The sequence below is a fragment of the Hyperolius riggenbachi genome, chromosome 3, assembly GCF_040937935.1.
Source record: "Hyperolius riggenbachi isolate aHypRig1 chromosome 3, aHypRig1.pri, whole genome shotgun sequence".
NCBI lineage: Eukaryota > Metazoa > Chordata > Amphibia > Anura > Hyperoliidae > Hyperolius > Hyperolius riggenbachi.
The window spans coordinates 306,178,501-306,193,569 of NC_090648.1; the positions used below are offsets into that span (position 1 = coordinate 306,178,501).

Sequence of the window (15,069 nt, forward strand, 5' to 3'; positions counted from 1 at the left end):
AGTGCCCGGTCCCACGCAGGATCCCCCGTGGCAGTATTCGACCAGTTCGGTCAAATACTGCCACTTCCGCATGCCGAAGGGAGCTTTCGGAAGCCTTCGGGAGCACTCGGGCTCCCGAAGACGGGCCGCTCCACACTACACATGCGCGAGCGCCCTCTATGACGCACTCGCGCGTGCGTAGTATGGAGCGGCCCGTCTTCGGAAGCCCGAGTGCTCCCAAAGACCTCCGAAGTCCCTGCGGCGGCGGACGCGAACGGGGGAGCCAGCGCAGCACCGAGGGCACCGGGAGAGGAGCGGGAAGGCTCATTAGGACCGAGCCTTCCCTCTCCTTAGGTGAGTATCTGACTTTTTTATTTTTAATTTGGTAAACACTGGCTTTAAGTGATCATAAATGCTAGATTAAATTGGTGGCTTTTCAATTTTTATTTAAACATCTCCAGGGTAAAAGCTGTCTTGATTAAGTTTGGCAAGGCATTCCAGAGGGTAGGGGCAGCATGACAGAAAGCTCTGGCTCCAAAGGTTTTTGGTTGGGCTCTAGGTGTGGTCCAGTTATTGGATCCTTTTGATCTGGGGTTGTGGGAGGTGTGACACAGTTGCAACAAATCCTTCAAGTGAATCTCCAGACTAAAAATCTACTCAGCAGCACTGAGAAGGCTTGGTGTTTAACAGTTTCACAGCATCAGAACTTTGTTTTTCTCACCCAAGCCTCATTTTTAGCTGCACAGAAGAAATCTGCCTGGGCATTTTTCCCCTGATGCTGTGCAAAGCATGATGGGATTTCTGATGTTCTTGTTCTGCTGCTTTGGAGCACTTTTTTTGTTGTTGCAATTTTGCATTTGAGATTTGAAACCTAGCGCGCAGCTGGGAGGGGTGATCAGGACACAGGATAGTTGGAACTGTGTCTCATGCTCCCTGTCACCTCGTTTAAACCAAAAAGATGGCTGCCCCCATGAAATCACAAACATTTGCCTGTTCTTTTAAAAAAACAGGGTGGGTTAAGGCCCATACACACGTCGGATTTCGGCAAACAATGGGTCGTTTGAACGTCCCGTCGTTTGCCCGCTAAATCAGGCGTGTGTACAGACTACAGACTGTCGTTCGCTTGATAAGAGTGAGTTTGAGCGATCCGCCGGGTGGATCGCTCAAACTCACTCTTATCAAGCGAACGACAGTCTGTACACGCCCGATTTAGCAGGCGAACGACGGACCGTTCAAACGACCCATCGTTTGCGGAAATCCGACGTGTGTATGGGCCTTAAGAGATTACCTATCTATTTTAATTAACATAACTAATGTAACTTAATGACAGTAAGTTTGTTTAGGCTGAAGTTCTCCTTTTAGGTATCCGGTGCTTAGGTCGTGTAAGGATTTGAATGTTAACATGCCAACTGGCTCTACCGTACCTGTAAAAGTAAAATGTCATGCTTTGTGAACTGCACGTCACATTCATACAGAGAGAAGAGCGCAGCCGTGAAAAAAAAACAAAAACAAAAAAACCTAGGGCAGCAGCATTTGGGTTAAGGACGATCTCAGGAGCCCCTGGAGCATCCAGAGAACTAACTTACCAGTTTGCTTAAAGAGAATCTGTACTGTGAAAATCTTACATAAATAAACGTATCAGCCTGTTTATGGTCTTCTCCTAGCCCCCTCTGACATTTTCGCTTTCTTCCCTGCTGCTTTCTTGGTGATAAAATCACTGTTTTATTCATTGTTTTTGTAAACAATGAAGATGGCTGCCAAATAGGAAATACATCATCAGAGCAGGTGCCTGTTTGCAGAGGCTCCTCTCAAATGTGATTTGATTGCTGGAATGTTACACCACTTGTTGCCTTAGCTGCTTGTCTGAGCTCTGAACTAATCTTCTGCACTCACAGCTGTTCACAAGGTCACAGCTCCTGAGACTGCAGACGTTGGCTGTGAGCAGAGACCTTGTCTGACTCATACACACAGCACACACACAGAGCCTGCAGGGTGTGTGGAGGAGGTGTGTATAACTTCTCCCTATCACAGCAGAGCAGTGCATTCCTCTCTGCCCCAACAAGGCTTGACAAAGGAAAGAAGACTAGATTTATTACAGAGACAGTGCAACTAGAAAAGGCAGCAGCAAGACAGACCACATTAGAACAGGTGTAGGAACTTACAGGATAGAAGAAATAAGGCTGAAAATTTTGTTAGAGTCTCTTTAAAGATCTCATCTGATACTCAGTGCCCTACATCTGCCTGCTCAGGTCTTATCAGTCTGAACCACAGCATTAAGAATCGATGTAGGGGGGAGAAGAGCTGCTCTATCAGCTGATCCCATGTCTCTCTGTAAAGGCTCAAACACATGTACAACATGCACATACCCACACAACAAAGCAAACGGCCTCTATGTCCACACGCCTAGACGGCTAAACAACCAACTCAATTAACATACTGCACATGCAAGAGGAATGACGGACTACACATTCAAAACAAGTACAAGTCTTTCAAACTTGCGCACACGCATCAACTGCTTGATATCAGACCAACATAGATCCGACAGTTGGACTGGGCAAAGCGCCTGTTATCAGTTGCTCATCAAGTTGTTTGCACGCGTACACATGCCTGATTATCAGCCAACAGACTAAAGTCAGATGATAATCAGGCTGCAGGTTGGTCCGTGTGTACATTATAGCCCCTCCTGAGTCTCTAGTATAAAGCAGGGCTGTGAAGTCGGAGTCTGAGTCGTGGAGTCGGAGTAATTTTGGGTGCCTGGAGTCGGGAAAAAATGGACTCCGACTTCTAATGATTTTAAACTGTAATTAAAATAGAAAATATGATAAAATGTTCTATTTCTCAGATAATAGTCATAAATAATTTATACATACAGTAATAGCTGTGCTTAGTCCACAAAAATGAAATAAACAAAATTAGTTACTTGTGCTGCTTCTATAAAGCAGTCCCCATATTTTTAAAGTCAGATATACACATCTGATTGTGACTGTATATATGTTGTGTACACAGGAATCTCTTATATATACACTAAATAACATCTATGCTGTAAGTATAAAGCCTGATGTGTAGCCGTGTCACTAATAGAGATGGTCAATGAGATGGAAATAATTCTGCATTGATTCTTATTTATGCAAATGTACTCTCTTTGCTCATGAAATCAAATATTTTGATGTGTTGTTAAAATATGGTTTGGTGACTACGAATTAAAGGGTACCTGAGACGGATGAAAAGTAAAGTGTTTTACATACCTGGGGCTTCCTCCAGCCCCCTTCAGGTTAATCAGTTCCTCGCTGTCCACGTCCACCACCTGGATCTTCTGCTATGAGTCCTGGTAATTCAGCCAGTCAGCGCAGTCCGGCCGCATGCCGCTTCCACAGCCAGGAGTGTTCTGCACCTGCGCAATAGTGCTGCGCAGGTGTAGTATGCTCCCGGCGGCGGAGTGTGTGCATGCGCACTACAACAGACTGGCTCAAGTACCTGGACTCCTAGCAGAAGATCCAGGTGGCGGAGGAGGACAGCGAGGGACTGATTAGCCTGAAGGGGGCTGGAGGAAGCCCCAGGTATGTATAAAACTAATTTCATCTGTCTCAGGTTTACTTTGTTACACAGTAGTGCTATACTCTACATATGCACTCTCCACAGAGCTGCAGGGAATCCACTGAGAAGGTTGTGCACATTGAACACAGAGGAGTTGTCCATCACCCATAAAGCTGGTTCAGAGTGTTCATGTAGAATGTGTAATAGAGGAAGAATCCCCTCATTCTCCTGCAGAGTACCTGCACATCACTCTTACATGTACCCACAGTCACATTGCCTAGGGCCTGATAGATTTTCTTTGTTCCGGTCTGTACCTTTTACAAGTACTCTTCCCAAGGACTAGTTTTAGTCTATGACTAAAGGGAATAAATATGGCAGTCTCCATATCCTTCTCACTTCACTAAAATTCCTAAGCGTTGGCAGTTAAGAGACGAATTTCATGTTACATACTTTCAATCAACAAGATTGTAATATGCAAATTGTCGGAGTCGAGGAGTCGGAGTCGTTGGAATCCTAAACTGAGAAGTCGGAGTCGGAAGATTTTTGTACCGACTCCACAGCTCTGGTATAAAGACAACACACCCTGGGAGGGGAGTGAACAGGCAGATGAAAGCTGCTGAGGCCATTAGAATCTATGAACTAGTACAACATCTCTTTCCTTTCACAAAAACTGCTACCGTTTTACAAATACATAGCAAATTGGTAAAATGTTATAAAAAAAACAAACAAAAAAAACACCACACAGTTCCTGAACTTTAGCTCCCCCCCCCCCCTTCCAAAGCAAGTAGCCTCCTGCATCTCCTCCCCACTCCATAGAGCAGAACACACAGTTTGGATGAGCTGAGCATGCATGACTGACAGACTGCTCCCTAAAACAATCACCAAAAGTCGGTCAATTGCCAAAGACTAACATTAGTAAAGCAAATCCCTGCAGTAAAACAATCACAGTGACATATAATTACTTGCATTATCTCCCGTAATGCATGCAGCAAGATAATTAGTATAAACAGAATGTTTCAAACAACTCCTGTTGTGTTGATGATGACAATCTAGTTTTAGGAACTATATTTAATTGTAACACTGTTTGTTTATCTTCTGACACTGTTTACTCCAATGGGTGAATCAGCCAGATGAATAGTGTTTCATGCCCACCTGGGAACAGGGAGCGATGACAGGTGCCTTAAAGAAAGTGGGGAAGTAAAGGGGACACTTTGCACATATCATACATATACACCGGCTCACTGGATTTTGGATAAGATTCTGAAAAAAACTCAGAAGAAGCCTTTTTAAAAATATATTATTCATTTTGTTGGTTCATAAGATAAATGTCTGGGATTTTGCTAGACACCCTATGAAAATACAAGAGGGTCTGGAACCCTTGGATCAAATATTTGTCCTGATCCCATGTGGAAGCAGTAGAGTATTGTACCATGTTAGCCATCAGTAAAAGCAAAAAGTTTTAGGATAATACCATTTATTGGCTAACTTATGTATCGCTAAGTTTGCCAATAAATGGTATCATCTTGATTCAAAACTTCTTGCGGATACCATGTGATATATAGCTGGATTCGGGCAGATGGACAGTAAGGCATGGATTTAGTGACGTTGGAACTGGAACAGCACTTTACTTCTCTTCTTCACTCTTCTCGCTCTCGCTTTTTCCTGCACTTTTTTAGGCCTGGGGCACACCAAAACCCGCTACCAGATTTTGAACCGCTTTTTTTTTTATTTTTAATGAGGCGTTTTGCAGATTGCTGCTGCGGATTTCAGTGTACCATATTTGATATATTGTTACAGTAAAGCTGTTACTGAACAGCTTCTGTAACAAAAACACCTGCAAAACCGTTCTGAACTGCCGTTTTTCAGAGCGGTTTGCGTTTTTCCTATACTTTACATTGGAGGCAGAAACGCCTCCGCAATACAAAAAAAATGCCTCACCCCGGGAGTATGCGTTTCAGCAAAACGCCTCCCGCTCTGGTGTGAACCACCCCATTGAGATACATTAACCAAGCATATCCGCAGCCGCAAGCGGCTGTAAAAACGCCAAAAAACCCGCTCAGTGTGCACAAGCCCTCAGAGGTTTTTTTCTTTATCCAGATTGAATGGAGATTGTTGATTTCATTGTGACAGTTACACACAATTTATCTAGTCCACGTGCCTTATTGTATTATACAATGTCTTTCATGATCATTTACCTTCACTTATGAAGTATGGTAAATGGTTATACAGCTGTTTAGTGCCATTGTGCTTCAAGGACGATTCTGGAAGGACTAGTTTTTTTTGTTGTTGTTATTTTTAAATGTTTCTATTGTGATGTTTATTTATTTTTTTCATTTTTTTCCTTTTTGAAATAACTATAAATAAGAAATGTAATTACTGTTGATTACACAATCAAATGGCATTTCATGCAGTTATCCCTTAAAGGAACCTCAAAAATGGAATACTGAACTTACCTGGAGTTTCCTCCAGCCCCTTTAGCCCATGAGTTCCCTCTGCGACTTCTGGGTCCCCTCCATTCTCCTGCTGGCAGTTCCATTAGCTGCGTGACCCGGTAGGGAGTCGTGCACAAATATGCATGTGCAGCCCATCCAGGCGCCTGTCTTGATCACGCCCCCGTTGAAGTGAGCTTTCTGTGCACATGCGGGCCAAGCGGGGGACCCTCTGAGCTGATGACCCTCTGACAGGCCTAGCCAGAATAGTGGTATGATCCTCTCCACTGGCAGGAAGGCCAAGCTGGGGACCCTCTGACTGGCCTAGCCATAATGTTGGTAAGATCCTCTCCACTGGCAGAACTGCCATGTTGGGGACCCTATGAGCAGGTGACCCTCTACCAGGCCTGGCCAGGATGGTGGTGTGAGCCTCCCCACTGGCAGAGTTGCCAAGCTGGTGTGTTTCCAACAATATAAAAATTATGAGCCAATGAGAAAGGAATAAATAGCAGACAGCACAGGGATGATAAAAGTTGTTTATATAACTATGAGAAAGCAGTAATTCCATTCTCAGGGAATTAATGAGTATATGTAAATGTTAAGTGGTTTCTTTTTTTAGCGCATGGTGCTCCACCCTTCCTTCGCCAAAAGATCTGGTCAGAGCAATGCACAGCTAGCTTCACCTCGAGTGTTAGTTTATCTAAATCCTGGGTCCTCAGCAAGCAGTATGCATATTCTACAGTGCACTTTAGCTTGCTACAGTCATTCTTTCATCTGAAGTTTTTAGATTTAAAACTAACACAAAAAATATATAAAAACAATCCTCAAGTATTTTAATTTAAAACACTCATACACAATTTCTAGAGTTTTAACAAATGCATGTGCGTAAAGGGGTAGCTGTGATGATGTTCAATCCAATTGGTGGCAGTTGGTAAATACTATATTCTATTTATAAACAAGTGCATGTTACAACAATGTTGAAAAATATTGTTCTAAACAACTCTCTCTGCTTTGTCCGTTATAAATCATTTGGGCTCAGGACTCATTCCTACTATGCACATAGCAGCACATGCTATCAGTTACATCAAGATTTGTGTGATTTTGTGTGTGTAAGCCAGTAACACACTGTATGCAGAACAGTAAGCCAGTAACACACTGTATGCAGAACATTAGGATAATACAATCCAGTGATGTAGACCTGCCTATGAATTTGCACTGGCAGAGCGCACACACGGAATCATATGTTCAGCAATTTGTCCTCAACTGATACTGCAGTCATGATATCCGATGCACATTTAGCAGTAGGATTAGCCATACTATGCCAGGGGAAAAAAAATACACATATATAAGTAGATAAATGCTTGATCTACTTACATAATACATGTATTGTACTGTCCACGTTTTGATTTCAGTGAATGTTATATAGTAAATGAAGAGAATTCTGTTCCTGGTGGGGGCCATGTCTTTTGCCACAGTTTAGGCTAAATCCTGATGTCATTTCTGCCCTTTACTTTTTTCTTTTCTCCTCCAATCGCTGAGTCACCTCAGCCTTGCTTGTAAACACAAGAGAGCAGGGGATCATGTTTCAGATAAGCAGCTGGCAGGGAAATAAAGGAAGAGGAGGAATATATTATAGATAAAAAGAACCCCCAGCATGCAACTGTTTGGCTCTGACTACTGAAGGGCCAGTGCTCCTAAGGTATGTGATAACTCCAAACCATAACAGCACAAAAAGTTTTGAATGCAGGATTAGCATCTTTATCACTTAATACACTCAGACCAGTTGCTGTTGAAATTTGATTTTTATGGTGACACTCCCACTTTAAAAGAGAACCAAGACCTAATTAAGTTCACAAAGCTAATACTTACCTAAGGAGAAGGAAGCCTCTGGATCCCCCAGAGACTTCCCACATTGTCCTCTGCCGCCGCTGCCTGGAACCCTCATTAACATCAGGGCCACGCTCCTCTTCTGCCATGAGTACAGCCGCGTTTGCATGCGTGGCTCCAGCTCACTGCATAGGAGTGTCCGTAGCCACGCAGACCCAATACAGCCACGCCCCTACCTGAGGAGTAGCATGGCCCGAATATTCCCACTGACAAGCAACAGGGGACCTGGGATGGCTAGGGAAGCCTCTATAGCAGAGCTCCCCAACCCTGTCCTCAAGGCCCACCAACAGTGGATGTTTTGCAGAAAACCACAAACATTCACAGGTGAGGCAATTAGTTTCTCAGCAGAGCTGATTAACTACTTCTGTGGATTTCCACAAAACATGCACTGTTGGTGAGCCTTGAGGACAGAGTTGGGGAACACTGCTTATAGGATCCAGAGACATACCTCTTCTTGGATATTTGTTTTTGTACCAGAGGTTTGCCGCTGGTACACTTTAAGGCTAAGTTTACAGCGAATGCCGTGTCAGTTTATCAATTGCCGCCTGATGTGTTGCCAGTACATGTAATAGCAACACGTCCATTGCAGCCCACAACTCACTGCTGCATGCCATCTTTAGTGCACATCAGATCCATGGTCATTAAAATGAGAAAGGCACGGAGTTGTGTCCGGCAACAGATGCACTTGACAAGCGCATTCACTGTAAGACTAGACAAGGAGCAGATGTGAGGAAGGTGAAATTTGAAGGCTGGGTTTATATGGGGAGTTACAACTGCAAATCTAATCCAGGTCTTGGAAGATGTTTTAAGAGAATGCTCCACAGTTACCCAGGACAATAACCCAAGGTCTCTTTACTGAATAGGTGCTGGCTTACTGAACAGGAAGAATGGAGATTCCAACCTAGATCGCCTGTGTCATAGGCAGAGCCCTTAAAGAACAAGCGACACGCATGCTAACCTAGAAATAAAAAAAACACATATATAAGTAGATAAATACTAGTTCTACTTACATAACAGATGTAATGCACTGTCCACGTTTCCTGTGGATTTTATAAAGGAAAAGCAGAGACCTATTCTAGACAGTTTCCATCTTGGTTACCTTTGAAAGAAGCTAATCCTGACAATTTCCTCCCTTACTCTTTTTCTCCTCTTGCTAATTGTGTATTTGTTACTCGCCCTCCCACTGAGGTCTATACTAGGAAGTGCACTGCCTTATGTCATTAGAAGGAGAGGGGAAATAAAGGGAAGAGGAGGAATACATTATAGATTAAAAAAAAAAAAAAAAAAAAAAAAAAAAAAAAAAAAAAAAAAAAGCATGCAACTGTTTTACCAGCCAATGGCAATTAAAGGGCCAGTGCTCCTAAGATAAGTGATAACTCCAAACCATACCAGCAGAAAAAGTTCTGAAAGTTTTGAATGCAGGATTAGCATCATTATTTAATACACAAGACCAGTTGCTGTTGAAATGAAATTTTTATGGTGACAATCCAGCTTTAACCATTACACTATCCAGTCATAACATAAGGCCCCTTCCACATTGTACAATGAAAAACTGATGTATTTTAACTGATCAGTTACCCTGCAGCAGTGCATTCTGAAAAAGCTTTCAGTTAAATGCATGTAATGTGAACTGAGCCATAGCAAAAAAAGGACATTACCTTCACCTGGGCTGCACATCAATTGTCCATTCAGTTATAACTGACAGCAACTGATACAGTGCGAAATTACCCTTACAACCACAAAACAAATAATCTAGAACTCCTTAGGGTACTAACTGTAAAATGTCTATTCTTGAAATAACTAAACCAACTATACAGCTAAGGCACACCCATCAGACACCCATCCGATGCATATCTCGATCAATAGCCATTGTAACTGCATACTGCAGAAAGCTGGATGACAGCTCTAGACAGTTTCAGGTCTGATACTCTTCATCAAACATACTAGGAACCAGGGCTGTGGGGTTGGAGAAATTTTGGGTACCTGGAGTTGGAGGTTTCATAAACTGAGGAGTCGGAAGATTTTTGTACCGACTCCACAGCCCTGATAGTAACATATGGTGAGTCAACAAGGTAAATTCAAAATCAGGCTGGCCATAGTCTGGAGCCGTCACACAACTGATTCACGCAATAACATTGCCTATTGATTGAAAAAAACATTTTTTTACCCCAACTGTACAACTGGTTTACAGAAGCAGTGTTCTCCCCAGGCTCTTTTAGCCGGGTGCTCCACCCGGCTAGTTTTGGTTAGCATCCGCCTGTCAGCTCACTGCTGTAAGCAGAGTTCTGCAGTTGTGTCGGCCCTGCATTCTCTCATTTCGCTCCACCCGGCTACTTTTTCATGCCACCCGGCTGTAAATAAAAAATTACAAAAATTCTGGGGAGAACACTGCAGAAGTATTTTACATGAATTGCCCTAAGGAGTTCCAGATCATTTATAGCATTGCAAACTCAGCCAGGTAATAAAAAATAATAATGCAAAAAAATAAAATAAAAATATAGTTCTCTGCGAATCATTATGCATTACTCACAATATGCATAACAAAAAGACATCAGTTTTCCAGATCTAATTAGCCTCAATTAAACTTCTGGTTTAACTCAGGTCAATGTCAATACCTGTAGAGTGAAAAACTTGAAAACACAGTCATACAAACCAAAACAGATTTCAGATCTGTTCCTTTTTATCTCAGTCAAGCTATGTACACACATGCGACCACGATAGTTCGTTGTCAACGACGAACGAACTTTTAATTGATGAAAGAACGACCTAAGTAAAGTTAGTTTTAAAATGTGTGTAACGATCTGATCGTTAGAACGAACGTTACATCACGTAAAGCAACTATTGCGCTTGCGCATAAAAATGAGAAGTTTCGTGGAGAAATAGCGAAATGCGCATGTCAAGCCTAGTACGAACGACCGTTTCCAACGATGTACTACTTTTGCAAACGATCGTCGTTAGTAAAAATCCGCCAAGCTAGATCGTTCGTTTTTAACGATCTAGCTCGTCCGTCGTTAGACTTAATGATCGGCGGTTGCTTTTTTTTAAACGATCGTCGTTTGAAACAATCGGGGAACGATCGTTTCAAACGACTATAGTCGCATGTGTGTACGCACCTTTAGTCTTTTTTCATTCAGTGAGGGAGGAAACGAAGAAAAGAAACATATAAACTGTGCATACACTTTAACGCTCAGATTGTCACTTTGTAAATATAGGATAGGTTAAGGATAATAATAGCTAGTAATCATGTTTCTGTGTTACAGCCAGGTGTGTCTACATTGTTACACTGCACATTCAGACATACCAACTGAGGCCTGGGACACACTATCAGTGCTTTTTTTTTAAAGAGAACCTGAAGTTAGAAGTTTCTGGAGGCTGCCAGGTTTCCTTTTACACAATACCAGTTGCCTGGCAGCTCTGCTGATTTATTTGGCTGCAGTAGTGTCTGAATCACACCAGAAACAAGAATGCAGCTAATCTTGTCAGATTTGACAAAAGTGTCCGAAACAGCTGATTTGCTGCATGCTTCAGGGTCTATGGCTAAAAGTATTAGAAGCAGAGGATTAGAAGAATAGCCAGGTGACCAGCATTGCTTAAAAGGAAATTAATATGGCAGCCTCCATATACCTCTAGCTTCAGGTTCCCTTTAAAGAGGAACTGTTGAGAAAATCTTAAAACTTGATAACATACAAATAAGAAGTACATTTCTTCCTGAGTAAAATGAGCCATAAATTACTTTTCTACTATGTTGCTGTCACTTACAGTAGGTAGTAGAAATCTGACATTACCGACAGGTTTTGAGCTAGACCATTTCTTCATGGGGGATTTTCAGCATGGCCTTTATTCTTTATAAGGACGTTCTCTGAAAATGATTAATACAAAGATGCTGACCAGCCTCCCTGCTCTCTGCACACTATTTTAGCAGTTGGACAAAGCAACTGTCATTCACTAAATACTTTTAAAAAGAAAGAAAACCCTGAGAAGCCCCCTATAAGATGGGCTAGTCCAATATCTGCCAGTAATGTCAGATTTCTACTACTTACTGTAAGTGACAGCAACATAGGAGATAAGTTATTTATGGCTCATTTTACTTTGAGAGAAATGTACTTCTTATTTGTATAGGTTTTAAATTTTAAAATTTTCGTGATAGTTCCTCTTTAAAGCCAATGGGTACCGTTCAAAAAAAAAGAAAAAGTCAGATACTCACCTAAGGAGAGGGAAGGCTCGGTCCTAATGATCCTTCCCTCTCCTCTCCTGGTGCCTTCGGTGCTGCGCTGGCTCCCCCGTTCGCGTCCGCCGCCGCAGGGACTTCGGAGGTCTTCGGGAGCACTCAGGCTTCCGAAGACGGGCTGCTCCATACTACGGACGCGTGAGCGCGTCATAGAGGGCGCTCGCGCATGCGTAGTATGGAGCGGCCGCGTCATCGGGAGCCCGAGTGCTCCCGAAGGCTTCCGAAAGCTCCCTTCGGCATGCGGAAGTGGCAGTATTTGACCGAACTGGTCGAATACTGCCACGGAGGATCCTGCGCGGGACCGGGCACCGGGAGAGGAGAGGGAAGGCTCATTAGGACCGAGCCTTTCCTCTCCTTAGGTGAGTATCTGACTTTTTCTTTTTTTAAACGGTAAACATTCACTTTAAGCAATTGTCATTTGAAATGCTCTTGCTAATGTAATGCTATAGGGGATTTTTTTTTTAAATCACATCCCTCAAGGAGGATCACACACACACACACACAATTACATTAGCAAGAGCTTCTCAATTGGTGGAAAAAAACGTACAAACAAACAAAAAAAAAATCAATGATGATAACGGGTCATAATTAATGAATGAACAATGAGTGGGTAGTAGTATGCAGATATGATAAGACGCCCAGGAGGCAAGGGTACCCATACACACCTATTTTAATATTCGATTTCCAGCTGATTCAATCACTTTCATCACATCAAAAGGGAATCAATTCCTTTCAATGTTCAAGCAATCATGGCCGATACATCGATCAAAAGTATTAATTAGACAGGATGGAAAATCTGGGTTAATCGAGGGCAAGGTAGAAGCGGCGGTAGATTGTCAGCCCTTTGAACAGTGCAACGCTGCGCTTGGACCATCATTGGATTCCCTGCTGAAATCTATTAAACGTTGTGCTGTGTGTATTAGGGATAGATTCCATTCAGAGAGGAATCGATCATTTAACAACATTGGATGAAAATCTATAGGTGCATGACCAGCTTTATCCATTTAGTGTATTATGATGAATTATATAGAAATGCCATCATCTGCAGCACTTTACAGAGTATACTGTCACCAACTGTCCCACAGAGTAGCTTACAATCTAATCCCCACTATAATTATACATGTCCATTGTACATATCACACAGACAGTAGCATTTCTCCCTGTGTGTGTGTGTACAGGTGCTATGCCCATTAGAGCACCATTCCCCCTGGCACTGGCTGCCACCATGGATCGGCAGGTGCAGGACACACACACTGGCCCTGCTAGGGAAGCTGACAGAGGGGTGTGCATTGCTAGCTCTTGCTGTGTGGCTGCAGGATGGAGGCAGGCTGCAATTCTCCTGTTATCACCGGGATAGATGCTCTGATGCTGGACAGTGACATTAGGGAGGAAGGCAGAGATGCGCCCCCGGGTCATACACAGGCCGCGATGCTCCCATACATCTCCCATACACAGCATCCTCTGGAGCAGTTCGGCCTCTCTCCGCCCCGCAGCAGCCTCTGCTCCCACCACCCCGCCGCCCGCCACCAGCAGTGCATCCCGCGGCCAGCCTGCCAGGCAGCACTCACCTCTGGGTGCAGGATCGGGACGCATCCACCGTCTTTCTCATACTCCTCCATAGTGTCAGCCATCTTGGTGTTAAATCCCCCGCTGCATGCTGGGTAACGAGAAGTCAGGGAGGGAGAGGCTGCTGTGCTGCTCCGTACAGATCACACACATGCACTGAGACACTGTGACATGCTGACATAGGGGACATGAGTCATGTCATGGGCCATCCCTTCTGATTCATTGTTTGCAATATACATCCAATCTGTGCAGCACTGTCTGCTACCCTACATTTACTAGCTGTTACATACATACACTATTCAATGGGGAATTCCATCTTTATTACTGAGATGACATGTATGAGATTAAAAATAAACAATGCTTCCAATTTTAGGTTGCCTGTTTAGTTTTATGTGATGAAAACATTGACATCCCATAAAATGTTTAACAACTGTCAAGTGGGTCACTCTTTGCTGCCACTCAGTGGAATAGTGCAGGTGTTGAAAATAAGAACGAAGCTTCCTGCTCTGTGATTCTAATTACTCCTCCAGCAAGGTGGGAGATTCTGGAAACTAATGACAGCCAGTGGACTGCTGCCAAATAATATAAATAAAATAAATAATAAAAAGAGAGAGAGAGAATGGTTTTCTTTCACTTTTGGAAATTCTAGCTGGCTGCAAAGTGAAATGGAACAGTTACTTTTAATAATGTTATATTTCAAAAACATAACTATACTTATGATAGTTTTTTATTGATGAAGTGTGTTTATTAAAGGTTGTAATTTTCCTTCCATGTCTATCTCTATCTAGTAGGGCCAGGATGAGGCAGAGATTTAAGGTGGCCACACACGATACAATAAAATTATCCAATTTTATGGCAATTCAATAAAAAAGATCAGGGTACTTTTACGTTAGCCGGGCGCATCCACTAGGTGGCGTTAATTACTATTCCCCCTCCAGGCCTCCATGGATAGTAGGGAAAGATGTAATTCTGGTAGAGTTTTATTGCCACCTTGTGGAATAGGTGAACCCAGTATAGGTAGCCAGGAATAGGTCCACCCAGTATAGGTAGCTAGGCATAGGCGCTCCCATTATAAGTAGCCATGGATAGGTGTACCCATTATAGGTAGCCAGGAATAGGTCCACCCAGTATAGGTAGCCAGGAATAGGTGCCACCAATATAGGTAGCTAGGCATATGTGCTCCCAGTATAGGTAGCCAGGCGTAGGTGCACCCAGTACAGGTAGCCAGGCATAGGTGCTCCCAGTATAGGTAGTGAGGAATAGGTGCTCCCAGTTTAGGTAGCCAGGCATAGGTGCTCCCAGTATAGGCAGGGGCGTAGCAATAGGGGGTGCAGAGGTTGCAACCGCATCGAGGCCCTTGGGCCAGAGGGACCCCAAGGGGCACTCGCTCAACTGCAGTATTCGCTTTCTATTGGTCCTGTGCTCATAATAATCACTTCTATAGAT

At 43.2% G+C, this 15,069-nt stretch overlaps 1 protein-coding gene across 1 annotated transcript in view; it reads right to left on the reverse strand.

Moving 5' to 3' along the window:
• Positions 1–13,762, reverse strand: part of ZDHHC17 (zinc finger DHHC-type palmitoyltransferase 17) — an 85,933-nt gene extending 72,171 nt beyond the window's left edge. Inside the window, exon 1 of the mRNA XM_068276645.1 lies at positions 13,626–13,762. Within this exon, the coding sequence (XP_068132746.1) occupies positions 13,626–13,688 (63 nt within the window). The 5' untranslated portion in view covers positions 13,689–13,762. The remainder of the gene's footprint in view (positions 1–13,625) is intronic.
• Between the last annotated feature and the right edge of the window lie 1,307 nt (positions 13,763–15,069).